The sequence below is a fragment of the Larus michahellis genome, chromosome 18 (assembly GCF_964199755.1).
Source record: "Larus michahellis chromosome 18, bLarMic1.1, whole genome shotgun sequence".
Lineage (NCBI taxonomy): Eukaryota > Metazoa > Chordata > Aves > Charadriiformes > Laridae > Larus > Larus michahellis.
Window position 1 is genome coordinate 1,102,370 of NC_133913.1, and position 17,041 is coordinate 1,119,410.

Consider the following 17,041-nt stretch of genomic DNA (forward strand, 5'->3'; position numbering starts at 1 on the left):
GCGGGGACCCGGAAGTGGTGCCGAGGCTGTAAACAGGCACATGGAGGGGCCCTTAAAGGTACAGCGTCCCCGGGGGCGGGGACAGGGACGGGGCGGGGGGACACTGGGGGCGGGGGGTTGAGGGGAGGGGGGGGACACCGCGGGGACGGGGGACAGGGGCTGGTGGGACACTGGGGTGAGACCGGGGGGGACACGGAGAGGGCAGGGGTTTGGGGACACTGGGGACAGGGGAGGTGGGGACGGGATATTTGGGGCTGGGGGAAACTATGGGGATGGTGACAAGGGACAGGGGCTGGGAGACGGGCGGGACAGGGGTTTGGGGACATTGGGGACAGGGAAGGTGGGGGGCAAGACACTGGGGTGGGGGACGCTGGGGACAGGGGCGTGGGGGGGACAGGAGCTGAGGGACAGGGACTTGGGGACAGGGCCAGCCAGGCGGGCGGTGGGCAGGGGAGCTGCCAGGGGGGCCGGAGGGGACACGGGGGACAGGCAGGGCCCTGGGGACCGGGGGGAAATAGGGACAGGGAGGGGACACGGCTGGGAGGAAGGGCGGGGGGTGCCAGGGGGCCACCCCGTGTCCCCCCGCCAGGTCCCCTCCGAGCAGGAGGGGGTTCCCGCGGCCCTGGCGAGGCGCCTGGGGGCCGGTGCGCCCTGACGCTGGCACCCATGGCCGAACCCCGGGATGAGGACGAGCACACAGGGGGCCAGGACCCCACCACCCCGCTGTCCCCCACACCCAGCCCCGGCCCCGGCAGGTATGGGACAGGGACACAGCGCCAGTGCTGGTGTCCCCAAACGGTGGAGGGTGCTGTCGCCGCCCGGGGGTGCCAACACTGGCCATGTTTCCTTCCCCAGGGCTATCCTGCATGCTGAGGACATCACGGCCAGGAAGAGACCCCGGCTGTCCCCAAGGGCCAGCCCCGGCCACCCGCGGGGAACTGAGAGCCCCTGGGCGGCGGGGGGTGGCGGGGGGTGGCGGGGGCCGCGGGCGGGCAGGGTGACGGGGCTGTACGCCCAGCTGCTGCGGGAGCTGGAGGCGGAGGTGGGCGAGCTGCAGCGGGCACTGGCAGCCCGGGACGAAGCCGTCCTGCACCGCGACCGCCGCATCCGGCAGCTGGAGCTGGAAAACCGGCAGCTCCGGAGCCACGTCCGCAGCCTGGAGGAGGAGAACGACCTGCTCTCCTCCGGGGATGGCCACGGGGGACCCTTGGCCACCGCTGCCACCGCCACCAGGATGCCGCTGGCCTCAGGCACCGGCTGCATCGGTAACTCCGGCTGCGTGGGTGTCCCCGCCGTGGGCTGGGAAGGGCACCCGGTTTGTGCGTGGCACTGGGACAGCTGAGGGGACAGGCTGGCAGGGCTGTGGGGGACAGAGGGGACCTGCCCGGTCTCCCCCTGCCTGGGGACAGGGTCTGTCCTGTGGCTGAGCCCCCCTCCATGTCCCCACAGGCGTCAGTGACAGCAACGTCCAGTTCCTCAAGGCGCTGGTGGAGCTGCTGGAGGGTGACGCCGCCGCGCAGGTGGGTCCCCGTCCCCACGGGGTGGGGGTCTGGGGACAGCTCTGCCCCGTGTCCCCAGCCCACGCAGCTCCTCATCCCACGGAGGCTGGGGACCAGCCTGGCCCCGGCCCCCCAGCAGCGCTGGGGCGAGCGGGACCCCCCCATGCCCAGCCAACCCTGCTCTGTCCCTGCAGGTTGGGGGGCTCCGGCCCTTCTCTGCCCCCAGCCCCGGGGAGCAGGGCTGTGCCCTGGCCAACGTCCCGCGGAGCCCCCCGGCCTGGCGGCTGCGGGCAGGGCTGCCCGGTGGCTTCCCCCCCTGCCTGGGCAGCGAGGAGGGGGCCGGCAGCCCAGCTTCGCTCACCGACACCACCTGCCTCTGGGAGGAGAGCCGGGGGGACGCGCTGCCCGATGGCACCCCGCTCTGGGCATCCCCCATCGAGGTGCGTGGGTGTCAGCTGGGGCTCTGGGGGTCCCACCAGAGACCTGGGGTCCCACCAAAGATCCTTGGATGCCACCAGAGACCTGGGGTCCCACCAAGGACTTGGGGTCCCACCAGAGACGTGGGGTGCTACCAAGGCTCCTGGGGTGCCACCAGCAACCTGAGGTCCCACCAACACTCCTGGTGTCCCATCAGGGCTTCTGGGATCCCACCAGAGACCTGGGGCCCCACCAAAGCTTCTGGGGTCCCACCAAGGCTCCAGGGGTCCCACCAGGGACTTGGGGTCCCACCAAGGCTTCTGGGGTGCCACCAAGGCTCCAGGGGTCCCACCAGGGACTTGGGGTCCCACCAAGGCTTCTGGGGTGCCACCAGTTACAGTGCTGTGGTTGAAGCAGAAGGGACAAAGGGGTTCCCCCAGGGCACAGGAGAGGTGGCCCAGATGGTCCCCAGGGGTGGGGGTGCCCGGGGGATGGCGCGGGGAGGTCCCCAGGCTCCATCCAGAACCCAGACGAGAGCTCTCCCCCTCGCCGCAGGAGAACGGGAGGCCCAAACTGGAGCTGGTCCCCAACTCGGGGGTCTACATCACCCACCCGCAGCTGGACGACCTCGCGCAGGTCCCCACCGACAAGCCCAAGCTCATGACCCGGCGCCTGCTCGGTTACTTCTTCTCGCGGGAGACGCTGGCCCGGTCCTCAGCCACGGGGCAGCGCATCGCCCACAACAACACCACCATGGAGCGGCCCCTCCGCCTGCCCGTGGCCGTGGTCAACGCCATCAAAGGTAGGGGACAGCGGCAGGAGTCGGGGGGGGGGGGGGGGAGTGCCTTGTCGCCTTCCGGTGCCGCATCAGCCGCGGTGCCCCCCCTGAACGGTGTCGGGTGCCCCTCTGCCCCGCAGAGTACGTCACCAAGATGTGCGGCCGCGGCTGCAACTTCAACGCCGTCATCAACAGCAAGTGCGGCACGTCCCGGCGGGCCGTCAGGAAGATGGTCGTGAAGATGGAGTGAGCTGAGACCCACGGGATGGCCACGGCCCAAGGGCCACGTGGGGGGGACGAGCCCGGAGCCCTCCGGTGCCGCAGACGGGGAGAGGGGACAGGGAGGGACATGCCGGGGACAGTGGGATCGCACCCTCGTGCTTCCAGAGCGTCTGTGGCTGGAGCCGTCTGGCTCGTCCCCATGGTGGGACACCCCATGGCCACGCGTCCCACTCCCTCCAGCAGCGGGGAGCGGGTGCTGGCAGGGACAAGGGCTGGCCGGAGCAGGGAGACGCCGGTGCCGCGGTCGGCATGGCGGTGCCGGGGTCCCCGGCGCAGGAGACGGAGCCAGCGGCCATCCCCATCGGCAGAGCTGCTCCCGCGCTCGGCAGCAGCTCCACGCGCCCAGCCACGGCCCAGGGCTGGTTTCCTGTAAAATAAGTTCCGTTTCCAGCGATATTTGGGATTCCTGTAAATAAACCCCGGGTTCTCTCTGCCCGAGGCCGGCAGCTCACCTCCCCGCAGCCACGCCGAGCCTTTCGCCTTCGGCTCTCGCTGCTCGTCCCGCTGCAGCCGGCACAGCCCCGGTGACACCGGTGCCAGCCCGGCACCACGGCTCGCACCGGCCCAGCCCGGGAGAGAAAGGACCCTCGGCAGCACACGCGGCACTGGATTTGCCTCTGGCAACTAAATTTATTTAGCAAGGAAAGCTCCCGGCTGACTCCACGCCGGCCAACCGGTTACAGTTAATAAAGTATAACAGATCTGTCACGTAATCCAGAAAACAACCTCGGGCAGTTACAACTAAAAAATAAAGTGGATTTGTTTAATTTAAAAGCTCAAAAATAACAAGCCATATGTTTGTTTCTTTTTTTTAAACATGTAGTAAACACAAAAGCAATATAATCTATGATACAATGTACACTATACACAGTGGGGATGGCGGGCAGCACACGGGGGAGGAAAGGGGGCTGAAGTCCCAAAATTCGAAAGGAAATGCCACGTCGCTGGGAAACAGAAGAGCGGGGAGAAAGAAATCATCGGAGAGAAAAAACCAACACAACAACTCCTCAGTATCGGAGAAGAGACGTTAGGAGAAAAGGCGGGGGGGGCGAGAAGATGGGCAGCATCTTAAAGGAAAATTAAATAAAGGTTAAAAAAAGCGCTCACAATACACAGTGTTTGCAATCGGGAGCGGGGAGCGTAAGGCAACGATCTCCATAGAAAAAAGGGACCTTCCAAAGGGGGTTATATAGATATTTATAGCTATTTATAGACTTTAAATATAAAGTAGGAATGTGCTGTGGAGCCTCTCCCGGCCCGCCTGTGCCGGAGCGTGCAGTCCCCTCCGTGCCCGGCTCCTGTGTGGCCGCGACACGTTTTTAGCGGGCTCTGGGCCACCGCCGGGCCACCGCCGGGTCACCCCGTGGGATCCACGGGGAAGATGGGTCCCTCGCACCCTTCAGAACGGGCGGCTTCTGCCAGGGGGCCCAGGTGGTGGCAGAGGAAGGACAGGAGGACGTCCCCGAGGGCTCCTCTCCGCGGGTGGCCGTGGCCGGGGACGCTGGAGAGCTGTGGCGTCGCAGGCCGGTGGCCTCGCAGGGTCTGTCCGCAGAGGCGGGGAGCTGTGGGGCAGCTCCCGGCCCTACAAGTTCTTGGTGACCAGGTGGGTTTTATAGTGCTTTGTCAGGTGGTCGCTCCGCATGAAGCGTTTCTGGCACTGGGCGCACTCGAAGCGCTTGTCACCTGCGGGGGAAGAGCAGCGGCGGTCAGGGGGTGGCAGCCAGTGTGTCACCACCCCGGCAGCACCGTCACCGACCCGCTTTTGTCCCTCTATTCCCCTAAACCAGCCACGGTCAGGACAGCGGGGACCTCTCAGGGTGGCAGTGACGCCTGCTCTCCTTTGCTGCCGCGCCACCCCAGCCCCTTCCCATGACACCGCTGTCACCACCGTCACCTGGAGAGCCCAAAGGCAGCAGAACCCTCCCCTCCCCGCGTTCTCCAGTCCCTCCCAGTAACTCAAATCGCAAGGACAACTTGCGGTGGCCCAAAATCATCCCAGTCCTCCGCTCGGCCTCAACCCCCTTGGCTCTCGCAAGGTTCAGGACCCCGGGACGGGCTGGGGGGCGATTCGGGGGCTGCCCTGGGAGGGAGGGGACGGCGCCGGGGCGCAGAGCCGTGCCCCGCGGGGGCCGCAGACCTGTGTGGGTGCGAGCGTGCCGCTGCAGCTCGTCGCTGCGTGTGAAGCGCTTCCCGCAGAAGACCCAGTTGCAGACGAAAGGGCGCTCGCCCGTGTGCAAGCGCACGTGAGCCCGCAGCAGCGAGGTCTTGCGGAAGGTCTTGCCGCACTCGGGGATGTGGCAGATGTGCTTCTTCTTCCCTGGGTCCCCCGGCCTGCCGAGGAAAGGCGCAGTTAGCCTCGGAGGCAGGTGACGGTCCCGCAGAGCTGCCCCTCTCCCCCTCCGTGCCCACCTTTTCTCCCCATCCTTGCAGTTGGGGCAGGTACACGCCATCCGCCGCCTCTTCTCCCCGGGCTGAATCTCTCCAGACAACGCTTGCTCCATCTGGAGCTGGATCTGGGTCGGGCTCAGGCCGCTGATGGTCAGGTTGTTGCCGGAGACGTTCTGCACAGTCAGCTGCTGCTGGCCTGGGGAGGGAAAAGGGGGTGTCAGACTCTGCCCCTCCGCTCCCGGGGGCCCACGCTGCGCCCGCGCACCGGTGCTCAACGCGTCTGTCCATGCTCCTCACGCGGGTCCTGCTGACACCCTCCGGAGGCGGCCGCCGGAGGAAAGACCCCCCCCCGCGTGTGGGACGGGACTCCCCGGGCCTCGACGCCCCCAGCCCCACATGCAGCACTGCCATGGACCCCCCTTGCCCCGCCACGTGCTGGTCCCCAAGCGGGGCCGGTAAGTCCCTTTTTTCTGAATATACTGTGCGGTTTTTCAAAGTTTTCGGTTTGACCCTTCGGGGTGGGGAAATGACCAAAGAGGAAACAAAAAAGAAACTTTGAAAAAACGTGCAATATATTGACCAAAAAAACGGGACTTACCCCAGACCCTAAGGGCCGCTCCACGCTCGGGCGCTCACGGAGGCGGCAGCCTGGGCCTTGCAGAGCACCCGGCAGCTGTGACGGGGGCTGGAAAGAAGAAGACGGGGTCAGCGTCAGCAAGCGGGATCGCTGCTCTCGGGGCAGCGGGGAAGGAGGAGGAGGAGGAGTGGGATCTGACGGCGGAGTGAAGAAGGGGTGACCGCAGAGAGGGAGGACGGGACCAGGGGGCGAAGGCAGAGCAAAGGCACCACCACATCCCCTGGGAGGGAAAGCGCGAAGCTGAGGGTCGGGGCAGCCCTTTGGCAGCACTGTGAGACGCGCGGCCGCTCAGGAGGCAGCATGTCCTGGCTGAACCCCCGGCTGAGACACGACTCCACTCATTTCATACACGGCAGCAGCCAGCATGTCCTACCGGTCCCCTTTCGCAGCCAGGGCTGCAGCCAGGTCCCTGCCAGCCTTGCGGCGCGTTGCGGGCAGCAGCGCAGACAGCAGCAACATCTGCCTGTGGCATCTCCCCGATGCTCACGGCTGGCCCCACATTTACACGCGAAGCAGCAATTAAAATCCCCCTTAAAAGCAACCCCAGCGAGGACAGCTGCCCGCTGCGGAGCACGAAACCACGCTGGCCCGTGTTTTATGCTGACATGGTTTAGTCAAGCAAGAAAGAACAGCTTCCAACTGCAAAACTGAGCTGGGACTCCTGCCGGTTCTTGCTGAGAGAGAAACCACCGCACGGCAGCAGGTCTTTCTGGATCAGAAAGCAGATAAACTTCCCTCAGACACAGCTTCCTCCCCTCGGCTCCCTGGTGGCAGCCCACACCGCTGGGACTGGGCTGGGGAAGCTCTGCTGGGCAGGACAGGACAGAGCGGCTGCTGGGACGTGTCTCTCCTGGCAGTGGGGAGATGAGCAGGCGACGCGGGATCAGGCACGCGCCGGGGCTGTCTGCGGCTCGCAGTCCCCTCCAGCCACTGGCCAGGGCCATGGCTGGCTATTTTTAGCTTAAGGAAGACACTTGTCCCACGGAGGCGAGGGGCTGGGTTCACTCTCAGGGAACGGTGATCCCTCGCTAGAGCTTGGAGGAGCCAAAGCCCATGTGCGTGAGCGCAAATCTCTTGGTTCAGCTACTGGAAACCCAAACCAGCCGCCTTTACATCCAGCAGCTGCGAGGGGGGATGTCCCAGCCCCGGGACCAGGACCTGGCAGTGCGATCTGTGGTAGGGGCCGCTGGTCCAGACGCGCAGCCGGAGGGAAAGGCCCGGTGCACCGTGTCTCTCTGCCTGGCTGGGTCCCAGCTCGCCCAAAGACACGCGTCTCAGCCCAAAGGTCTGGGCACAGCTCAGCCTTCCCCCCGCGCGCGGCTCAGGAGCAAACAGAGCCTCAGCCCCTGCGCTCAGACATGTCCTGCAGCTCGGCACGACCGCAGAGCCTGACCCTGCAGGCGGCTGTCTCCGCTAACCACCCTCCCTGACACAGCTCATCAGGACAGGCTTGGAAACACCCAGCAGAACCACCAAAGAGACACCCTACGAAACACCCGGGGCCTCCTGGAGCGGTGGGAGCTAGAGAAGCTGATGACATTTAACAGTCAGCAACATTCAGCTTCAGGGTACGCGGGATCTGTTTACAAAGCCTGCTGCAGCTTGGGGGGGCTTTCTGTCCTCCGGATCAAGGAGCTGCCTACATCCTGCCGTCCCCCCTGCCCCGCCGCAGAGCAGTGCGCAGCCCACCTCCAGTGTTGGTGATGGTGACAGGCACGCCCTGGACTTGCACGCCGTTGATGTTGATGGTCTGCATGGCCTGTGCCGCAGCCGCCAGCTGAGCCGCATTCAAGCTGATGATGCCTCCGGCGGGGGCAATCTTTGGCAGAGTGCGTTCCTTGCGCGTGGCTGGTTTCTTGCTGCTGCCCCCCGTGCCGGAGCTGCGGGACACGGGGCTGCTGCAAGAGGTTCCAGATGGAGCCACCGTCATGGCTGGGGCTTCCTGGAGCAGCACCGTCTGCAGCTCACCCGACGGCGTTTTGAAGTACACCTGATGGGAGGAGAGAGGAGGAATGAGACCAGACAATGTCACGGGGCAGACCCCTCTCCACCGCCACCCTCCACGCACAACCCAGAAATCTGGGCCTGTGATGAGCCAAAGTGCAGGAGACGTTGCCCGAGCATCTGACGACCCTTTGTGGGTCTCCTGAAGAAGGTCCTGGCCTTGCACGGCAGCAAAGGGCTGATCTAGCCTTGCAGCCTGGTTTCTAAAGGCAACACTAACGACAGTCCTGCAGGCTGGAGCCCCGCTCCCCCACCTCCCTCCATCTCCCAAGAGCTTCTGAGCAGGCTGGCTCATCCAAACCCCAGCTGGTGGCACAGCAGAGGTTTCAAGGACACTGTGCTCCTACAAGTCCTGTAAAAGCAGGGAGCCAGCAAGAGAAACTTAATAAAGCCCTGCAGAGGGAACACTGCGCTCCCAACCCTTCTTAGACATCAGAGAATCCACACAAGCGACGCCTAAACTGGATGCCAAGCTGGCATGCAGTTGTGAGCCGGGCGGCTCACAAAACCCTTCTGGTTTCTAAGGCTTGGGTGGGGGCTCAGAGGAGACACAGGGCAGAGGGGCCTTGGAGGAGGACACAGGAGGCGGTACCTGGGTAGGAGTGGGTTCCGTTGTCTGGATCTGGAAGTTCTGGGAGGATTTTTGGGGGACGGTGGGGAGCGTGGCAGAGGCAGCCTGGACCACACGCAGGGCCTGCTGCGGGATCTGCACCACCTGCGACTCCTGCTTGGGCTGCACCACCTGGACCTGCTGCACCACGGCCGGCTGGCCGGAGCCCGGGCTCTGCACGATGAGCAGGTTGTTGCCCGCCTGGATGATGTTCTCCGCCGTGGTCTCTATTAACACCGTCTCCACCTGCTCGGCCACGGCCACGGCAGCAGGCTGGGAGGGAGACATGGCTTTCTTTCGAGTCTTTTTGCTGGGCTTTGAGGGACTCTCTGCAAGGATCTGAGCCTGCGTGCCTGACTCAGCGGTGTTCACCAGGTTGTTCACGGGCAGGGTAAGAGTCACGTTGCTGCCACCAGCTAACTTGACCACGTTGCTCGTGCCCTGTGCTGGCGAAGCTCCACCCTTCTGTGCCGGAGCTGGTTTGATGGGCACGGGCTTGTGAGAGGAAGAGGAAGGGGTGAGGATCGCTTGATTTGTGCCTGGAATAATCTGGATCTGGTTGGTGAGGTTGGGCTGGACCTGGATGGTCTGTCCCCCTGCGGCCTGGATCTGGGGCACTGCCTGGTACTGGATGTTGGTGGACGAGCGGGTGCCCTTGTTGATGACAGTTGGGTTCTGGATGGCAAAAACCAGCTGCCCCCCGGTGTAGGAGGTGCCGACCTGAGAGCCCTGGATCTGGAAGAGATTCCCTTTTGATGACAGGATCCCAAAGCTGTTCTTTCCGGAGCCCAGCGGGAGCGGAGCAGGTTTGATGGGGACAAGTTTGCGAGGCGTTGGCTGAGGAGGGGCAGGAGGAGTCACGGCGGCTTCCACTGCAGGGGGACCGATTTTGCTACATGTCGCTGCGAGGAGGGCAAGAGGAGACGGCTGGGAGTCCTGGGGAGCCAGGAGGGAGCCAGGTAAGTTAGAGACAGGGGCTTGTGCCAAACATCTGGAGACCGATTCAGCGAAGGAAAGGGTACACACTATCGAAAGCAATCCCGTCCATGCCAATGAGACAGCCCTTATTAAGGGAACTGCTAAATTACCCATACCACATGTGCCTTAGCTCACCCCAGCCACACTACTTTTAGCCATCAGGATGGTGAAAGCCTTTTAATCATGTGCCTATGTTCTTACAACGCCTATAAAGCTGCAAATACCCTGCACGTCTGCTGGACTTACACCCAGTACACACACCCTGGAGTGTTCCATGCAGTTTTAATTCCGAGACCCCCTTGCGATATCAGCTGCTAACACAACCCAAGAGATCCTTAAGGAAAACACAGTGTGGGAAGGAGAAACAACGCTCCGGAAGAGTTGGCGTCGGAGCTGGGAACAAGGCCAGAGCGCGGCTCCCCAGCCTGTCCTGCAACCAGCTCTCCTCCTGACGTGGCAATGCTGGCTATGGCAGAGACAGGAGGGGCTGAATGACGTAGCTTTTGCTGTCCTGCACCCCAGGACACATCCCTCCACCCCAGCGGGGAGGTAGGAGCCCACCGATCCCCCGTACTCACCTGGCCAGTGGAGGCGGCCGGCTGCAGGTATTCACTGGGGCTGACGGCAGCAGTCGCAGCCATGCTGTCTCTCAATCTGCGAGGAGGAAGCAGAGAGACGAAGGAGTAAGACCAGCAGGAAAAGTCGAGACCACAGCTCCCCAGTGTGCCCAGCCCAACGCCCCGATGCCGGGGGGACTCTCCCAGCGTCTCCCTGCATCACCCAAAATGTCACACCTCACCTACACGCCTTCAGTGGGGGATTACAAAGGGGCTAGAGGAATCTCATCACCCTCTCCTCACACCTTCCTTTGCCTGTCACCAAAGGAAAACGCCAATTACGGTGGGCAACCAGCTGCTGCTCTCATTCATTTGCCTGCATCCCAGCATAGCCTTGTCCTGAAGCCATGGCCCCCCCAGGCTGAGACACCACCGCTGCCCTCCGGAGACCCCGGCAGAGGCAGGCATGCCCCCCGGCAGAGGCAGGCATGCCCAGCAAGCCGACGGCCTCCCGCTTCCCAGGTCATGCCATCTCCCTGCCACTTGTTTTTCTGACTTTGGAAATCTCAAAGGACAGAATTTTGGTACGGAATCGTGTTTTTCGAGGCTGGAAAAACATTGTTTCAATTATTTTGGTATGTCATGGGTGCTGAGTGTTTGTAAGTCGTTACGTAATTAAAAGGTCACTTCGGGGAATAAAAAAAGCTGCCAGCGCTGGCTGGCAGCGGGACCTCGGGAAGCTGAGAAAAGCTGTTGGGGAGCGGGGAGGAGAGAGAACAGCAAGCGGCACATGGAGGAGAGGAGGCGCCTGCAGGAGCCAGGGCCGCAGACCCTACAGCTTCCCTGGGATCCTCACACCGGGGAGAGGAGAAAGGCGAAGTTACGGCGGAGGAGCCAGTTGCTCAAGGGCCTCGGCACAGGTGGGCAGGGAGGGCGCAGGGCAAGTGGCTGCGGCTCCTCTGACGGCGCGGTGGGAGCATGGGACAAGGCAGGCAATGGCACGGGGAACCCGAGGGGCAGCTGCGAGGATGGGGGCGATTCATTGCCCCCCGTGGCTTCACAACCTCCAACAATCATCACTTCTGCTGCCCCAAATGCCGCAGAGCAGGAACCCCGAGGCTGAGGCTCTTCTTGCCACTGGGACAGCAACGACAGTTTCTTTTTAAAGGTTTAATAGGGCAAAGCCAGGGAAAGAGACTCCTAAATCCACGCAATTTGCTAAACCTTTTGTTCTGGACTAGAAAGACATTTCATCCTCGACAGTTCCTTTGGCAAATTCCCCAGTCACCCCCATCCAGCAGTCGCTGTATGGCTCAATAGCCTGATAATATTTGCCTGGACAAAGTGCCAGGGAAAACTTGTCTGAGCTCGAACACTTTATTACCGCTGCTGACAATGTCCTGACTTCAAATGGGGAATTATGGCCGTCTGAGGAATACGGATGCTTGGGGTTTACTCAGGGCGTCTCTGAAATGCAGCCCCGGCACGGATGAGGCGATGGGAAGCTAGTGCTGTGGTATTTAGAGATGCTTGGACGGCAGGAGCGATGGGAAGCACTGGCATAGGATAAGTAACATGATGAAGATAGGAAGCCCCAGATGGCTTATAACACACCGTCCCAGCCAAAAATTAACTGTTGTCTAAGCACTGTGAGTGGCTTTTTGCTGCTCACTGGGACCGGGCAAGAAGAGCACCCCAGGACCGCGGCAGAGCGCTGGTCTCTGGCTCCCGGCAGGCAATGGGAAGAGCTGGCCCAGGCAGAGGTTCTATTTAACGACCTCGCGCCCCTGCCTGGGAAGCTGCGGGAGATCCAGGGTTGGACAAGGGGACAATGCGGATGGGGAAAACTAGGTGTGGGTTTTGTTTCAAAGGGAGCAAACTCCAAGCTCCGCAGCCCAGCGTGGCAAAGGCTCAGCAGCATCTATCGCAGCGGAGGCGAGAGGCGTCAGCACAGGCTGGCTGAGGGCGACAGGGCCAGCACCCAACCTCAGAATGGGCAAACCTGACCTTCCTTGACGCATCATCCGCTGCCAGCACGTGGCTGCGGGAGCCCCAGCCAAAAGGCACACATCTGCCTTGGGAAAATAAAGGAGTTCTTTTGCTTTGACACTCTCCGCTAGCAGGGACAGCGCAGGCGCTGCACACATGGCTGTCCAACACGAGGGCCGGTCATCGCATCTGAGAATCATAGGATTGTCTAAGGTTGGAAGGGACCTTTAAGATCATCAAGCCCAAGCTTAAGGCTGGGAGAAAAGTCCTGTAGGTAATTGAGATGCAGCCAACGCTCGCATAAAACCAGAGGTGGGCACCCTCAGCTCCCCCTGCACCCCTCGGCTGTCCTGCGCAACACAGACCGAGACAGACGTCTCCTCCCTGGGAACGCGGAGCCTTTCGCCAAAGAGAAAGCTGCTAAGAAACTGAACGATCGGGCCCCCAGCCAAGTCACCAAGGAGCCGGCTTCCCAAAGGCAGGCAGCTCGCCCCTCGCCAGCACAGGCTCCACGGCTCCTCTCGAGGCACCGCGGAGGCTCTTTCACAGCCCTGCTGCGACCGTGCGCATAAATCCTCGGGAAGAGTCAGGTCAGAGTCCCAGGCCCCTGGGACGGCATCGCATGGAAATTACTCGCCCCGTTCCTTAGCGAAGGGCATCCATTCCCTTGAAGCCACTGGCTGCTGCTCGCTGTGGCAACCTCCCGGAGACGAAAGCATCAGACGCTCGCACCCAGCAAGCTGGCCTGCGATAAAAGGACGCTTTCTTCCCAGAAAGCCGGGAGCTTGTACGGCTGCCCGAGTTCAACGGCTGCACCCTCCCTTTCAGCAGAATTAGGGCACTGCTGAGGATTAACAGCCCTGACTACAAACAAGAGCGATGCTGAGCTGGCCAGAAAGAGAGACACATACCAGGAGCGATCCCATTAGCCCGAACAAATAAATAAGGATAATGACTGGGGGAGAAGCCCAGTGTCGCCGCAGTTGCGGTGTAATCCCTCCACGAGTTTCTCACTTGTACAATTTACGTCCGAGTCCAGAAGTGACAGTTTCACATCCTGAGGGTGTAACGTGGTATAAACCTACTCACAGAGTGGTGAAACCAAGCGGGTACCAAAGCACACGGCTTCACTCTCCGGGTGTTTGCCCAGAACAGAACTGGGAGTGGGACTGTCACTGCCTGCGGGGAACGTTTCTGTATCTATCCTGGGGGATACAGGCCCTTTTGAGAAGCAGGAGCTCCCTCCAGCACCCTCTCACAGACATGCACCATGAAACCATCGCCTGCTGCGTGTTACGCACTTATTCACACCCCACGAAGAATTTGCTGAGCAGTTCAGGTCCAGTTTGCCCTTCTGAAAACCCCCAGCCAAGCCTCAAGTGGAAGAGGACTCTCCCTTAAGGCAATTAAAGAGCATTTATTCATAAAATTAATTTTTCTCTGGCCACTTCCTCTTCCTCCGCTTGGCACAAGTGCAGTTTTGTATGGAAACCATCTCCCTGCAGACTGGAAACAACGGCCTCCTCACCCCTTCCCTGCCTTCACCCCTGTAAAAGGGCAAAGCAACCAAAACCGCAGTGATTTCTGGCTCAAGAAGAGTTTCCTTTGTTGCGTTCCTCAAACGAGCACAACCAGGACTCATTCCGTCCCCAGGACACACGGACCAAGTGCCTTGTGTCCCAGCCAACTGCCCAGATACCCTGAGGTCTGCCTGACGGCGCTTCGAGGAGCTCTCGGAGCCCGCCGTGAGCTCATGGCACTTGGAAAAAAAAGTCCCCGGGACTGTAGCGATGGAGCTGTAGGAAGAGAAAACTTACCAACCGCGCCAGCCCATGAGACCCCATGTCCAGCCGGAGGAAACGCCCGCTAGCAGCCAGCTGGACCGCTCACACCAGCACGATTGGTAGGTTTGCTCAGAGGCGGCTCCTTTGCTTCTCACAAGAATTTATTTACTTTGGAAACTGGGCCATTATCTTCAATATTCTACAAGAGATATAAAGGGGAGAGATGGGTTTTTTTCACTCCTAACCAGGACAAGCTCTCCTCCGCAGGATCTACGGCTTCCAGCTCGGCAGAGCAGCCCGGCACAGAGGCAAACGCAGCCCAGACGGCACCTGCCAGTCCTCACAGCCACAACCAGCGCCCCGTCCTGCAGCTCGAGCAGCGGTGGGCACTTCTACCCAGCTACAAAACTCCCTCCTGGGGGGGGGTCTGGAGAAGTTTTGTGTATTTTAGACCACGATTTCAAGCCTTATCACCACAATATCCTTGTTACCTTCCACAGCCCCCCTCTGAGAGACAAAATACCATACCAACTTACAGATGGGGCACAGGTATTCCAGTAGCAGGGGAGTCTCTGCTCCCCAAAACACCCTTCCCATCTGCCTGATGGATCTTTTGGGGGGGACGTGGGGTGAACGTGATCCTAACTTTACGCATTTGGTTTAAACCAATTGACACATCTGATCCAAGTTACCACAGTTTTAATTAGCACCTTGAGCGTGAAGGTGAATCAGAGTCCCCTAAAATCCACAAAAGACCTTGGCAACAGCAAAAAAGTGCTCAGGATTATGAAGCCAAGCACAGTCATAGGGGAAAGAAAACACACCGATGGTAACAGCCCCATTTGTTTGTCAGGGCAATAAGTGAGTATTCAAAGCCGGGTACAAAGCAGCTGAAACACCTGCATATTTACATATTAACAGCAGGAAATCAAGCAACGTTTTAGAATAAACTGGCTAGGATTTCTGTTGTTGTTCTTTTAATTCCTGGCCCGACTCGGACACGCCTGTGACAACACAGCCACTTGCCAACATCAGAGTTTGTTTTCTCCTTCCCTGATGCTGGGGGGAAATTCCCTGGTGCTTTGGCTGTGTTTGAGGAGGAGGAAAAGCAGCTAAAATAAAGCGAGCCAGGCCAGACCGCGCTGCCGAGGATGCACAGGCACTATGCGGAAGGACCCGGGGAGGAGGGAGCAGCTCCTCACTCCACACATCCAAGCAAGGAAAGGTTTTGAGGTGCAGGGAGCAAGCGGATCGCGAGGCACCCCCAGAGTGACGAGAGGCCCCAGTGGAAACTTCCAGCAGCATCAATTTGTTGCTCCCTGCGCGGCTGAGATCCCCTCGGGATCAGGGATGACGGGCCTCAGTCCTCACCTCCCTGCTGCCCCCCAGCCCTGGGACGGCTCCCCCAGCCCAGCTCTGCCCTGCAGCCCCCAGTGCCCGAGAGGAACGAGCCCGAATCCCCCTCCAACATCCCAGGGGCCAGAACGGGGGGGGGGGGGGGGGGGGCTGAAAATACCCTTCCCCGTACAGCCCCCCCTTGACACACAGCAGCACCCCACCTACTGCGCACCACTCCAGCTGCCCCCCAGCCCCTCGCACCCCGCCCCCAGACCTTAGGGGACCCCCACCACAGCTGGGCAACGCGCCCCTCCTCGCCCCCCACGCGTGGGGGTTCCCAGGCCCGACCACCCCCCCCCGCGCCCGCTCCCCGACGACACGGGCACCCCGGACACGGGCACCCCCGGCCCCCCGCAGCAGCCCGGGCACCCCCGGTAGGGTCGCCCCTCCCGGACACACCTCCGCCCCCCCGCGCCGGGCACCCCTTGGAGCGCGGGGCGGCCGTGGCGGACCCCAACCGCCGCCGGGCACCCCCGGCACCCCGCCGCCACGTACCGGGGCACCCCCCGCACACGGCCCGGACCCCCCCCAGCGGCGGGGCCGCCCCTCCCGCCGGCGGCGGCGGTCCCCGGGGAGGCGGGCCGAGATGGCGGGCCCGCCCCCGACCGGGCCTCGGCCCCGGAAGCGCCGCCCGCCCGCCCGGAGCTCGGGGAGGGCGGGCCGGGAAGGCCGCACGCCCCTTCCGGGCCTGGCGCCACTGTCGCTGCCGCCCCCCGCGCCGCCGCCCCCCGCTCCAGCGCGCCCGCCCCCGCCGAGGGCCCGCACACACCGGCCGGAACGGCGGCGGCGGCTCCGACCCCCTCACGGCGCCATCTTCCTCCTCCGGGGCCTCCTGGGCACCGCCCTGTATAGCCCGCCCCCTCGGCAGCGGCTTCACCAATCGTCACCCGGCTTGTCAGCGCTCTGGCCAACAGACGGCGAGGTACCTTACCGCTGGCCAATCAGCCGCCGCTTGCCGCTTGATGGGCAGCTCCGCCGAGCAATAGGACCCGTGATGGAGTGACAGCTCACCCAATGAACGCGGGCCTCCGGGGTGACGGACGGAAGAGGAGACCCAATGGGAGGGCAGAGCTCTGATTGACAGTGCGGTTGGCTAATGGGAGCAAGCCCAGCCTGTCGTGATCCGCTGGTTGATTGACAAGTCTTCGAGGCGGAGGAGGCGGACTTCCTCGTGGGCGGGAGCCACCAAAAATCCGCCTCCCGGTTGGTCGCGACCATTTTGATTGACAGTCAGAGAAGACAATGGGAGACGCCAGGCGGCCCAGCTCCGCTTGTGATTGGCCGCGTGCCCCGGGAGGGGTGGGGCGTGTGGAACGTTGAAGCCCGGTGACGGCGGCGGGGTTCCCGCGGGGATGGGAAGTTTCGGGGATCTCCGTGGGGGCTCGGACGCTCCTGGGACCCCGTGGGGCCGGGGGTGTCTCCGGTGTTGCAGCCCCCCCACACCAAGCCCGGGGGGCGGTGGCGGGGCCTCCCGCGGCTGAGCCGAGGCCGGGCCTCACCCCCCCGGCGGAAACCGAGGCACCGGGGGAGGCCCGTCACCGTCCGCTCGGGGGACAGCACAGGCGGCAGCCCTGGACCCCCACCCGCCCGGCCCGGCCCGGCCCAGTCCCCCGGGGAGCGGGGGGGGAAGCCAGTGGGGGAGAAAACCGGGGGGGACACCCCAAGCCTGGTGGCAGCCGGGACCCCCGCTCCCGAGGGACCCCGTACCCCAGGGGTGGCG

The 17,041-nt window shown here is 62.6% G+C and overlaps 2 protein-coding genes across 5 annotated transcripts; one reads left to right on the plus strand and one right to left on the minus strand.

The window, feature by feature from the left end:
• Nucleotides 1-9: 9 nt before the first annotated feature.
• Nucleotides 10-3,769, plus strand: LOC141732716 (uncharacterized). Its single transcript, XM_074562027.1, has 7 exons — nucleotides 10-58; nucleotides 590-755; nucleotides 856-1,265; nucleotides 1,450-1,520; nucleotides 1,694-1,939; nucleotides 2,472-2,718; nucleotides 2,835-3,769. Exons 2-7 carry the CDS (start codon nucleotides 667-669, stop codon nucleotides 2,942-2,944), a joined length of 1,173 nt encoding a protein of 390 aa, XP_074418128.1. The 5' UTR covers nucleotides 10-58; nucleotides 590-666; the 3' UTR covers nucleotides 2,945-3,769.
• Nucleotides 3,581-16,208, minus strand: SP2 (Sp2 transcription factor). 4 transcript variants are annotated; one of them, XM_074562024.1, is made up of 8 exons: nucleotides 16,091-16,208; nucleotides 13,957-14,122; nucleotides 10,172-10,247; nucleotides 8,598-9,551; nucleotides 7,691-7,991; nucleotides 5,386-5,560; nucleotides 5,114-5,307; nucleotides 3,581-4,659 (listed from the first exon to the last, which is right to left on the minus strand). In XM_074562024.1, exons 3-8 carry the CDS (start codon nucleotides 10,232-10,234, stop codon nucleotides 4,559-4,561), a joined length of 1,788 nt encoding a protein of 595 aa, XP_074418125.1. In that variant the 5' UTR covers nucleotides 10,235-10,247; nucleotides 13,957-14,122; nucleotides 16,091-16,208; the 3' UTR covers nucleotides 3,581-4,558. The 4 variants fall into 4 exon arrangements, with proteins under 4 accessions (XP_074418125.1, XP_074418124.1, XP_074418126.1 ...); XM_074562023.1 differs by lacking the exon at nucleotides 13,957-14,122 and having other exon boundaries at nucleotides 16,091-16,201; XM_074562025.1 differs by lacking the exons at nucleotides 13,957-14,122; nucleotides 16,091-16,208 and adding an exon at nucleotides 15,817-15,895.
• Nucleotides 16,209-17,041: the final 833 nt, after the last annotated feature.

Coding starts and splice junctions, on each gene's coding strand:
- SP2 (XM_074562024.1), bottom strand. CDS start 10,234: ATGGCTGCGACTGCTGCCGTCAGCCCCAGTGAATACCTGCAGCCGGCC. Junction 7,992..8,597: donor CGGAACCCACTCCTACCCAG/GTACCGCCTCCT, acceptor TCCTCCCATCAG/GTGTACTTCAAAACGCCGTC. Junction 5,561..7,690: donor CACCATCACCAACACTGGAG/GTGGGCTGCGCA, acceptor TTCCCTCCCCAG/GCCAGCAGCAGCTGACTGTG.
- LOC141732716 (XM_074562027.1), top strand. CDS start 667: ATGGCCGAACCCCGGGATGAGGACGAGCACACAGGGGGCCAGGACCCC. Junction 1,521..1,693: donor AGGGTGACGCCGCCGCGCAG/GTGGGTCCCCGT, acceptor CTGTCCCTGCAG/GTTGGGGGGCTCCGGCCCTT. Junction 2,719..2,834: donor CGTGGTCAACGCCATCAAAG/GTAGGGGACAGC, acceptor TCTGCCCCGCAG/AGTACGTCACCAAGATGTGC.